Here is a 13,042-nt window from a genome sequence, read left to right as displayed (position 1 = left end):
TTAAGTCTATGGAGGGGTAAAATGGTCTTTTTAACATTCTGTGAGTGTAGAAGGGTTAGTCTAGCTTCTTGACGGCCAATATTAATTAGGGATAATTATTATGTGTTAGGCGGTGGCTAGACCGGTGGGTAGAGTTCGAGATTTCCGAGTACGATATTTTCACTTGCTAACTTATGAGGTGAGTCTTCTCACTATACTTACCTTGAGTGGTAACTTATGTGTGAGCTGAGGGTCTTATATGTATGTTTTGTGGTTAGAGATATCATGCTATTTGTTTTATGATATGCATACAATGTATTATATTGAGTTGCTGAGTTGAGGGACCAATGGGTCCAATTGAGTTGTGGGGCCGGAGGGTCCCACTAAGACACATTGACCGGAGGGTCTTATTGAGTTATAGCCTCGAGTGGCTGATGTGCTGTGTGTTGTATTTTGGGGAATTCATTAAGCTTTATGCTTACCGTGTTATGTGTTATAAGTTTCAGGTAGTTCCGAGGATCGCGTAAGGCACCGGCATGATTGTACACACTGGCGGGAGATGTTTCTATGGTTCTGGGATTGTGATTTACAATGTGAAATGATTGACATTTTAGATACTTGTGTGTTTGAAATTTCGAAATGAGAATTTAATGTGTTTTGAAAATAAAAAATTTGTTTGAGAATTTACGTCGTTATAATCATTTTAAAAGTTACAACTTTCGAATAGGTTTGATAAAATACTTAAATTGTTAATTTAAATGTAACATTTCAGGATCAACTTAAATACAAATTTTAGTTCAACTTAAACATCTTAAAGAATATTTTGTGAATAGTTAAAAATGATAAATTATAGTGTCTAAAAATGATTATAAGTTGGTTAATAAGGTTAAATAAATGTCAAATCTAAAGTGTAATCATAAATAAACTAAATTTCAATATTAAAATAATATTTTTTTTCTACTTATAAATTTATGTCTTTAACTTTTAACATATTAAATTTAATATATTGTTATATGTAAACCATTATCGGTTTAAAGCTACAGTTTTTGAACAGTTTGGATAAAATACTTAAATTGTTAATTTAAGTATAAAATTAGATTTTCAACTTAAATATGAATTTCCGTTCTACTTAAAAACCGAAAAAAATATTTTTTGAACAGTTTAAAGTGATAAATTATAGTGCTAAATGCAAAGACTAAATTGTAATTTCAGTTTAACTAAAATATTTGCTAAATATATTTTTATAATCATTAATAATTTTCAAATAACAGTTTAAAATAACTTAGAATACCAATAGTTAAAAATAACTCTATATAAATGATTATATTGTTGTTTTCAAAACAAAAAAGAATGTTTCATGTTTTAAATAATTATAATGATAGAAATTAAAACATTAAGGAAATAAATTTAAAAAATAATAATTAACAATAACAATAACTATAAATAACGTTAAATCATATATTATTTTTTATTTTCATTAATGAGTAACCTACGATAGAGGTCATTCAAATGATTGAAATTATATAATTTTAATAGATGTATATATATTATCTTATAATTCAAAATAATAAAATATATTATATTAACTTATTATACGAAAATACGAAAATAATACGAAAATAATGTCATTATTATATTTAACAAAACATAAATTTATGAAACAACCCATATGCATTGGCCTACTAAGTATTCATAAATAAGAAGCATATATACCCCAAAAAAAATCCATAGATTTGTGTAGAAAATAAAAGAAGTTATTTTTAAATTAATAGAAACGAGGTATTTCAACAAACACAAACAATATACATTACTAATTACTAAAAATTATATAAACACGTGGAGATTATTGATGGTAGGTAGACGAAGCATGTCTATAAATAGATAGCTCGATGAAGTGAGTAAAGCACCCAAGCCAAAAACAATGTCTTCTTTCCAATCTCTTGCAACCTTCACTTCCATCACCACCAGAACACTACCAAATTCCCCCTCCAATCGCCGCTCCAACAGTTACCCGAAACAAACCCACCGTTTAAAAGTCTCATGCAATGTCGCACCAGAAGACAATGAGAAGTTACTCGTAGTCCCAGAAACCCAAAAACTTATTCTCCCCAAAACATCTCTCGACACACTTAATGTGGACCGGAGGAACTTGCTCCTTGGCCTCGGCGGCCTTTGTACCACCGTCAACTTCACCTCCATTCCGACAGCGTTTGGCAGACCAATCACAGCCCCTGACATCTCCTCATGCCGTGCCTCAACCGATGGTTTAGACCTAAAGAACGCCATAAGAACCAATGCATGTTGTCCACCTAATTTGTCAAAAAAGGTTAAAGATTTTGTGTTCCCTAATGACAAAAGTCTTCGGATTAGAAGAGCGGCACATAAAGCCCCCGAAGACTACATTACCAAGTACAAAGCAGCACTCAAAGCCATGAGAGCTCTACCAGACGACCACCCACATAGCTTCGTTTCACAAGCTAAAATTCATTGCGCTTACTGTAACGGCGGATACACTCAAATCGCGACTGGTGACTCTGATAAGATTATTCAGATTCACAACTCATGGCTCTTCTTTCCTTTCCATCGTTGGTACTTGTATTTCTACGAGAGAATCCTCGGGAAGTTAATTAACGATCCCACTTTCGCTATACCTTACTGGAACTGGGACAATCCTGCCGGGATGACTCTTCCGGCATTCTTCGAAGAAGGAAACAACAGAAAAGAAAAGTTAGAAAACCCTGCCTTTGACGCTTTCCGCAACACCAGCCATTTCGCGCCAACAATTGTCGAGCTCGACTACCAAGGTGAAGATAGTGGCGCTCCTTCTGCTAAACAGATAAACATCAATCTTACTCAAATGAATAGTCAGATGATCCGTAACGCCCATGACACACGAAGCTTCTTTGGTGGCAAGTATGTCGCTGGGAGTGATCCCATACCGAATGGTGACCGGTGTGTTGGGTCAATCGAAGCTGGTTGTCACACCGCTATCCATAGATGGGTGGGTGACTCAAGAACATTTAACAACGAGGACATGGGGAATTTCTACTCAGCTGGGTACGACCCTTTGTTCTATGTCCATCATGCTAATGTCGACCGTATGTGGGTGGAATGGAAGGGTTTGGACAAAAGAAACAAAGAACCTAAAGATGAGGACTGGCTTAATGCATCGTACGTGTTTTATGATGAAAACGAAGAACTTGTTCGTGTCTACAACAAAGACTGTGTCCGTAATGATAAGCTAAGATACGCTTACGAATTTTCCCCACTCCCATGGCTCAATAATCGACCCACTCCACGTACTTTGAAATCAAAGATCGCCTTGAAATCGGTGGGAACTGTAAAACAAGTGGAGGACACGAAGTTCCCATTGAAGCTAGACAAAATCACCAAGGTCCTGGTGAAGAGGCCAGCTACCAACCGAAGCCAAGAGGAGAAGGAGAAAGCAGTTGAGCTGTTGTTGATTAAAGACGTCAAGTATAATGGTGGAAAGTTTGTCAAGTTTGATGTGTTTGTGAATGATCAGGATGATGTCAGGGCAAGCTCTGCAGAAGAGAGTGAGTTTGCAGGTAGTTTCGCACAGTTGCCACATGGCCCTGGTGACGACATGTTAATGACGAGTGGTGCAAGGTTCGGGTTAACTGAGCTTTTGGAGGACATTCAGGCTGAGGACGATGAGCTTATTTTGGTCACATTGGTGCCAAAGGCAGGGTGCGAGGAAGTTACCGTTGGTGAGATCAAGGTCGAGTTAGTTCCTCTTGACGACTGAATAGGAATGTAATCGCATTTGCGCAATTTCATATTTAGCTATTAAATAATCGGAAATTGCATGGTTGTCAATTTTAAATATCTATAATAATAATCGCCATTTGCATGATTGGCACCTTTGGCTGAATGGCTGGTTCTTTACTTCTTTTGCACTTTCTTTCTCATCTCCAACATCCAAACTTCCCTTGCAGTTGTAGCCGAGCATTTTATTATTATTATTATTATTATTATTATTATTATTATTATTATTATTATTATTACTACAGCCAAATGTTAAAAAGGAACCAGGCTAGCTGTACCAATTAAATGCTTACAAAAAAAAACATTTATTTTTTAATATGTTAATTTACATTAAAAATGAGTATCATTTACCTCTTCTTAATAGTCATTTAACAAAATATTCATTGAATTCTCTGTCCAATATCCATATTATTGTCCAATATCCAATATCATTGTGAAGATCTATATGCAAAATACGGACATAGATATTTTGAAATAAAATATTCAAATTTTGGCATATTATGTGTATGTTTGTGGGGATAATATCACAAAAAGTATTTAGTATGATCGAAATTGTCGGTTTTAATTTTTTATATATTTTTGGTTTGTTTATGCAACAAACTTCACACTTTTTTTTGTCGGTTTGCCTTTTTATTACAGGTTCTCAGGGTACCACAAAATATTATTTGCGAAAAAAACCTTTAAGCTTACAAATAATTTGCAATAAAAAAAAAAAAAAACAAAAAAAAACCATTAAGATTATAAACATATAAAATATAAAAATATATTCAAAGTTTAATAAATCTAAATAGTTTTTAAAATTTAAATATTAAAAGTTTATATCAAACCAAAATAAATATTACTTTACTTATGTCATAAAACCAAAACCTAAATATATTTTTATCTTTAAGTATGATAAATTTTATATTGGTTTGATATAAACTTTTGATATTTAAATTTTAAAAAGTTATTTAGTTTTATCAAATTTTAAATATATATCATAATTAATACTTAAACTTTTCAAAACAAAATTAAAGAGACATCTGTTAACTAATAATTAACTATGTTAAAATAGTTAAACTTTTTATACATTTAAAATTTGTGTTTCAGAATAATAATTTATACAGTTATATTTATTTTCATAAAAAAATATGATATATTATTATTTTTGAAATACAAATCTTTTAAACATATAAAAAAATTTAGTTTCCTTTAAAAATATTTACATGGAAATAAGGCCACCATTTAGTGACTAATCTCTAAAACTGCTTTAGGAACCATAGAAATATACAACGAATCCAAAAAACCACATAAATCATAGATAAGAATAAAATTAAATAAGAATATATATATATCACACCGACTTATCTTGAGAGTAATTTGGGATGTTAGTTAACACTTTATGAGCACATGTCGAATATATATTTGTAGAGTTGTTAAAAACCGGATATAAGTAACAGGGAATGTTAATAACACATATAAACAAGTTTGTTTTGGTAGGAAAACAGTCTAGGGCAGTTCCCTTTCGAAATATATTAACTTTACTAAGAATGATTTTATTCTATTTGGTTTTTATATAAAGGTATGTCACTTTGAGAATCCTTAATGACATATTTCATATCATTATTAAGATTTATAATTTTAAGGGTTTCTTGCGAAGTATTTGTAAACTTAAGGTTTTTGACAAATAACATTCCATGCTAACCTGGAAACTTGTTATTATATGTACAAAAAAACCCTCAAAACTGACTAAAATAAATAGCAAGTTTGCAGCATAAACGAACCAAAAATCTGTTGCTAAGTAAGACCAACATTTTCGATTAAATTTAAGGTTTTTTTTATGGCATTATCTTTATGTTTGTGAAGGAAAATATTGGCTCTTGCGTTGTCTTTGTGATGATATTGTGATTTCCTATCCATAAAAGACTTTTTTTTACCATATCAAATGATTATAAAGCATATTTACCAAAACACAATACTTTAAAATTTATCTACTAAAAGGACTCGGTAACAACTTATTACTAAAAGGTAAAAAAAAAAAAAAAAAAAAAAAGCTTTTTCTATTGAAATAAATGAAAGCAAAACAATTGAAGTCATACCAATTAATGTTGTTCCCCGGTCCCCCCACCACCCCCTCCCCAGGTTTCTGATGTTCCAATCCTTTTTTGATTTATGTTGGATCCAATGTTTTAAAAACTAGTTTTTTAATTGAATCGGTCGGATGATGTTTTTCGGTTCAACCAGTTTAACTGGTTCAACCGGATGGTTAAACCGGTTCTATATTTTTATATGTTTTTAATTATCCTACATATATTGATTACAAAATTTGTCATCTTTTTAGTTTTACAAACGTAAATAGAATGCAACATATAAAAACAATCATTATAGAAGTCAAAATCAATCAAAGAAGCCCAAAACAAACACAAAAATTCAAGAATGACCGGTTCAACCTGGTCCATTCCGATTCAATTCAGCCGGTTGAACCGGTTTTTTCCAAAACCGGTCGGTTCAATCCGGTCAGAAAATCATTATCAAACCGGTCCAAATCGAACCGTCCTCACCTCCGGTTCCCGGTTCGACCGGTTCAACCGGCCGATTCGAACCGGTTTTTAAAACACTGGTTGCATGTCCTTCTAAAACGCTTTCTGTCCTTAACATAAATGGGCTAAAAATCAATAGATATAATGTGAAATATATCGGTGAACTTAATGGCGTTGGTTATGAACATAGAACTCATAAGACGAGAAGCTACATTTGTGAGGCCTTGTGTGAATATCAAAGTGAGGCCCCATAATTTTTATTTTTTTAAAAAATTATTAAGTTAATTTGTTATTGTTAAATTTAAAACTTAAAGTTGCTAAGATAATATCTTGTAAATTCACTACCACAATATCATGCATTCAGTCATTAATTATAAATTACAATTGTCACAAACAACTTTTCAAAAAAAAAAATCAATGAATTATTATTTTCTAAGCATTAATCTTCTAACATTTTCATATACAAATTCATTTATTACATTTTCATAATTAATATTATCAAGAAGTTTGTTTTCATGTGAAATTAAAGTCAAAGTGTTTAATTTCTCTTAAGACTTGGTCGAGCATAAATTCATTTTAAAAGCTTTAGTTCTGAAAAAAAAATTGTTGATGCAACTGTAATGAGAACAATCAATAATATTTTGTATGTTAGACAAAAAAAATAGATAGATGTTTATCAGGTTTAGGAAACTTAGTATTCTGTTAACTGTGTTATATTCAACTACTAAATTTTTTATAACAATTTATTTTTGTTGAATAAATCGTCAACATTGATGTCTGGGATATGACTATATCGCAACCATTTTTTTTAAATTTTTGCTACTTTCCTTCCACTAACTATATTCATTGACATCAACCTTTCTGTTATAAATAAAAAACCAAAAATCTCTTCATATTGTTTGTATTGTTCAAACATTCAGTCAAATGAACCAATAGTTTGATCAACTATCTTCGCAATATATTGAATCATGAATGACTAATGAAGTGAAAGTTCATGTATCAGTTCTGATAACCCGACGTCACACACGTCAGAATGTATTTTTTTTCTTTTTGAATAGGGAAATATATTTGGGTAGCTGACCAATTAAATGTTTATTAGAAAAAAACATTTATTAGTTAGTTTTAGTATTTTACATTAGAAAAAGAGTATCCTTTATCTTATCTTAATAGTTATTTAACTAAATATCCACTGAATTCTGCATCCAATATATGATGTCATTGTTCAATACCTAATATTGTTGTGAAGATCTATATGTCAAATACGTACATAGATACTTTGAAATAAAATATTCATTTTGGCATATTATAAGAATGTTAGTGGGGATAATGTCATAAAAAGTCTTTAGATTGGTCGAAAATGACGGTTTTACTTTTTGACATATTTTTGGTTTGTTTATGCAGCAAACTTATCACTTTTTTTTGTCAGTTTTCTCTTTTATTACAGGTTCCTAGGTTGCCATAAAATACTATTTACAAAAAAAACCCTTAAGCTTAAAAATAATTTGCAAAAGAAAAAAAAACACTTAAGATTATAAACATATAAAATATAAATATATATTCAAAATTTGATAAAACTAAATAGTTTTTTAAATTTTAAATATTAAAAGTTTATATCAAACCAATATAAATTTTACTATACTTATATTATAAAACCAAAACCTAAATATATTTTTATCTTTAAGTTTAATAAATTTTATATTGGTTTGATATTTAAATTTTAAAAAGTTATTTAGTTTTATCAAATTTTAAATATATTTCTTAATTAATACTTAAACATTTCAAAGCAAAATTAAAGAGACATATGTTAACTAATAATTAACTATGTTAAAATAGTTAAAACTTTTATAATATATAATATTTATGTTTGTGTTTAGAATAATAACTTATACAATTATATTTATTTTTATAAAAAAAATATGATATATTATTATTTTTGAAATACAAATCTTTTAAACATATAAAATATTTTTAGTTTCCTTTAAAAATAATTACATGGAAATAAGGTCACCATTTAGTGACTAATCTCTAAAACTGTTTTATGAGCGATAGAAATACACAACGAATCCAAAAACCACATTAATCACGGATAAGAATAAGATTAAATAAGCATATATCACACCGACTTATCTTGAGAGTAATTTGGGACGTTAGTTAACACCATACGAGCACATGCTCAATATCTTTTTGTAGAGTTGTTAAAAATCGGATATAAGTAACAATGAATGTTAATACCACATATATACATGTTTGTTTTGGTGGGAAAACGGTCTAAGGTAGTTCCCTATCGAAATATATTAACTTTACTGATAGTGTTTTTTTTTTTTTTCTATTTAGGATTTATATAAAGCTATGTCACTTAGAGAATCCTTAATAACATATTTCATACAGTTATTAAGATTTATAATTTTAAGGGTTTCTTTACGAAATATTTGTAAACTTAAGGTTTTTTGGCAAATAATATTTCATTCTAACCTAGAAACCTGCTATTATATAGGTAAAAAAAGGTAAAAGCGACAAAAACAAATAATAATTTTGCGGCATAAACGAATCATAAATCCGTTGCAGGGTAAAACCGTCATTTTCGGTTAAATTTAAGGTTTTTTATGGCATTATCTTTATGTCTGTGAAGAAAAACATTGGCTCTTGTTTTGTCTTTGGGATGAGATATTGTGACTTCTTTATCTATAAAAGTGTTTTTTTACCATATCAAGTGATTATAAAGCTTATTTACCAAAACACGGTAGTTTAAAATTTATTTACTAAAAGGAAGTAAAAGTCATGTAGGTATCATACTAAAAAGTGAAAATAATAAAAAGAACCACGTTTTTATCATTGAAACAAATGAAAGGAAAACAAGTAAAGCCATACCAATTAATGTTCTTTCACATCCACCACCCGCACCTCTCATGTTTGTCTCTGATGCTCCTCTCCTTTTTTTTTTATTTATGTTGCTTGTCCTTGCTCCTCTTCTTTTTTATTATTTATTTATGTTGACTGTCCTTGTACAAGAGTCTCTGTCCTCAACATAAATAGACTAAAAATCAATAGCTATAAGGCGAAGTATATTTGGAGAACTCAATGGCGTTGGTTATGAACATAGAACTCTTAAGGTGATCAAAGCTACATTTCAGAGACTTTTTACGAATAACAAAGTGAGGATCCATAATTTTTATCTTGTAAAAAAACTAATAAGTTAATTTGTTATCGTTAAATTTAAAATTTAAAGTTGCTAAAATAATATCCCGTAATTCATTACCATAATATCATGCCTTCAGTCATTAATTATAAGTTGTAATTGTTACAAACTATTTTTCAAAAAAAAAAAAAATCAATGGATTATTATTTTCATAGCATGAATCTTCTAACATTTATAAGCAAAATCATTTATTACATTTTCATAATTAATATTATCAAGAAATTCGTTTTCATGTGAAATTAAAGTCAAAGTGTTTAATTTTTCTTAAGACATGACTGGGCATAATTTTTTTTTTATTGATGTAACTATAACAGGAACGATCAACAATACCTGTATGCTAGATTTTTTATAACAATTTATGTTTGTTGAATAAATAATCAACATTGATGTCTGGGATATAACAATTTCATAACCTTCTTTTAAAATTTTTGCAACTTTCTTTCAACTCACTATATTTAGTGACATCAACTTTTCTATTATAAATAAAAAAACTAAAAATGTCTTCATATTTTTTGTGTTGTTCAAACATTCCCTCTAATGAACCAATAGTTTGATCCACTATCTTCACAATACATTGAATCATGAAAAACCCATGAAGTAAAAGTTCATGTATCGGTTTGGATGACCCAACGTCACACTCGTCAAAATGTATTTTCTTTTCTTTTTGAACAGGGAAATATATTTGGGAAGCTGGACCAATTAAATGTATATTAGAAAAAACATTTATTTGTTACTTTTATTATTTTACATTAGAAAAAGAGTGTCATTTATCTCATCTTAATAGTCATTTAACTAAATATCCATTGAATTCTGCATCCAATATCCAATATCTAATATCGTTGTGATGATCTATATGCCAAATACGTACATATATATTTTGAAATAAAATATTAAAATTTGGCATATTATGAGTATGATTGTGGGGATAATGCCATAAAAGTCTTTAGATTGATCGGAAATATCGGTTTTACTCTTTAACAGATTTTTGGTTTGCTTATGAAGCAAACTTGTCAGTTTTGTCGGTTTGCCCATTTATTACAGGTTCTCAAGTTATAATAAAATATTATTTGCAAAACAAAACCCTTTAAGCTTACAAATATTTTGCAAAAAAAAAAACTCTTAAGATTATAAACATATAAAATATAAGTATGTATTCAAATTTTGATAAAATTAAATAGTTTTTAAAATTTGAATAACAAAAATTTATATCAAACAAATATAAATTTCACCGTACTTATATTACGAAACCAAAACCTAAATATTTTTATCTTTAAGTACGATAACTTTTATACCGATTTGATATAAATATTTGATCTTTAAATTTTAAAAAGTTATTTAGTGATAAAATTTTAAATATATTTCTTAATTAATACTTAAAATTTTCAATGTAAAATTAAAATGACATCTGTTAACTAATAATTAACTATGTTACAATAGTTAAACCTTTTATACATATGAAATATTTATGTTTTTGTTTCAGAATAATAACTTATACAATTATATTTATTTTTATAAAAATTATATGATATATTATTATTTTTGAAATACAAATCTTTTAAATATATAAAATAATTTTAGTTTCCTTTAAAAAATAATTACACGGTAATAATGCGACCACTTAGTTACTAATCTCTAAAACTTCTTTACGAGCCACAAATATATACAACCAGGAGCATATCCACCATGTGCTTAGATAGGTCATAGGACCTACCTAAGTTTTTAATTTCATTTACAATGTATATAGTAGATAAATTAGAAAATACTTTAGAAAAAATAGAGGAGCTAACTTGAGTTTGTTTTTAAAAAAAAATCTTAAAAAACTATTTTAAAAAGAGAAAAATATAAGTTATTAGACGCAATTTGTTATTTTAATTTATGGGATTGATAACAAAAAGTTAATCACTCTTAATCGGCGCTCTCAAAATATTAATAAATAAATAAGTTGTTCTAATAAAATGAAAGTCCACATGCCAAAGATTCTCACTCTCCGTTCGTCGTTTTATCAATGGACTAATAATCAACTAGTTTTTCGTTAAACCGTATGCACTTTTCAATTATATTTTAATCGGTTTTTTTTTTTAATTTTAATCGGTGGCACAAGGTACATGAGCCGATTGAACTAGTTCGGTTCTTTTAAGGTACATGAGCCGACCCGATCGACCCAAAAAGTGTTGTTGATTTTTTTTATTGGCTTCACTTAATTTAAGAACAATGTGTTTTTTTGTTATAGATTCACCACTGTATACAACGAATCCAAAAAATCACGTAAATCACGGATAAGAATAAGATTAAACAAGCACATATCACACCGACTTATCTTGAGAGTAATTTGGGATGTTACTTAACACTTTATGAGCATATGTTGAATATCTTTTCATAGAGTTGTTACAATCGGGTATAAGTAATAAAGAATGTTAATACCACACATAGATAATTTTATTTTTGTAGGAAAACGGTCTAAGGAAGCTGCCTAACGAAATATATTAACTTTATTAAGAATGATTTTATTCTATTTGGTTTTTATATAGAGCTATGTCACTTTGAGAATCCTCTATAACATATTTCATATAGTTATTAAAAATTTTAAATTTAAGGGTTTCTTTGCGAAATATTAGTAAAGTCAAGAGTTTTTTGGCAAATAATATTTCATGCTCACCTGGAAACATGCTATTTTAAATAAAAAAAGGTAAAACAGACAAATAGAAATAACAAATTTGCGGCATAAGCAAAGCAAAAATCCATAGCAGGGTAAAACCGATATTTTTCGGTCGAATTTAAAGTTTTTTATGACATTATCTTTATGTTTGTGAAGGAAAACATTGGTTCTTGCTTTGTATTTAGGATGAGATATTGTGATTTCCTATCCATAAAAGGTTTTTTTTTACCATATCAAGTCTTAATTACCAAAACGCCTTAGTTTAAAATTTGTTTACTAAAAGGAAAGGAAGTAAAAGTTATCGGTACCAACTTATTACTAAAAAATAAAATAAACCCATGTTTTTTTCGTTGAAATAAATGAAAGAAAAACAATTAAAGCCAAACCAACTAATGTCCCGGGCCCTAACCACCACCCCCCCCCCCCCCCCCCCCCCCCCAAACCTGGTTTCTGATGCTTTTTTTTTTTTTAATGTTGCATGTCCTTCTACAACGGTTTCTATTTGTAACATAAATATGCTAAAAATCAATAGATACAAGGCGAAATATATCGGAGAACTCAATAGTGTTGGTTATGAACATAGAACTCATAAGGTGAGAATCTATATTTCGGAGGCTTTGTGCGAATATGAATGTGATGTCCCATAATTTTTATTTTGTAAAACATTATTAAGTTCATTTGTTACTATTAAATTTAAAACTTAAAGTTGCTAAGATAATATCTCGTAAATTCACTACCGCACATCATGCTTTCAATCATTAATTACTAGGTGTAAGACCCGTATATTATACGGGTTTATTAAAAGTAAAATTTTAATATGAAAATATATAAACATTAAATATTTTATAAAATAATGCTTGTCCATACAAAATGTAATCTTTTGGAGCATTTATGAAAAAAAAT

At 28.9% G+C, this 13,042-nt stretch overlaps 1 protein-coding gene across 1 annotated transcript; it reads left to right on the top strand.

Annotated features, from left to right (window-relative positions):
* Positions 1–1,900: 1,900 nt before the first annotated feature.
* Positions 1,901–3,874, top strand: LOC111914289 (polyphenol oxidase I, chloroplastic). The gene has a single exon (XM_023910066.2). The coding sequence runs from the start codon at positions 1,901–1,903 to the stop codon at positions 3,746–3,748; it is 1,848 nt and encodes a 615-aa protein (XP_023765834.1). The 3' UTR covers positions 3,749–3,874.
* The last annotated feature ends 9,168 nt before the right edge of the window (positions 3,875–13,042 follow it).

Source organism: Lactuca sativa, chromosome 7, assembly GCF_002870075.4.
Source record: "Lactuca sativa cultivar Salinas chromosome 7, Lsat_Salinas_v11, whole genome shotgun sequence".
NCBI classification, from domain to species: domain Eukaryota; kingdom Viridiplantae; phylum Streptophyta; class Magnoliopsida; order Asterales; family Asteraceae; genus Lactuca; species Lactuca sativa.
Note: the sequence above shows the minus strand (reverse complement) of the source record. Positions and strands in the feature narration are given on the sequence as shown.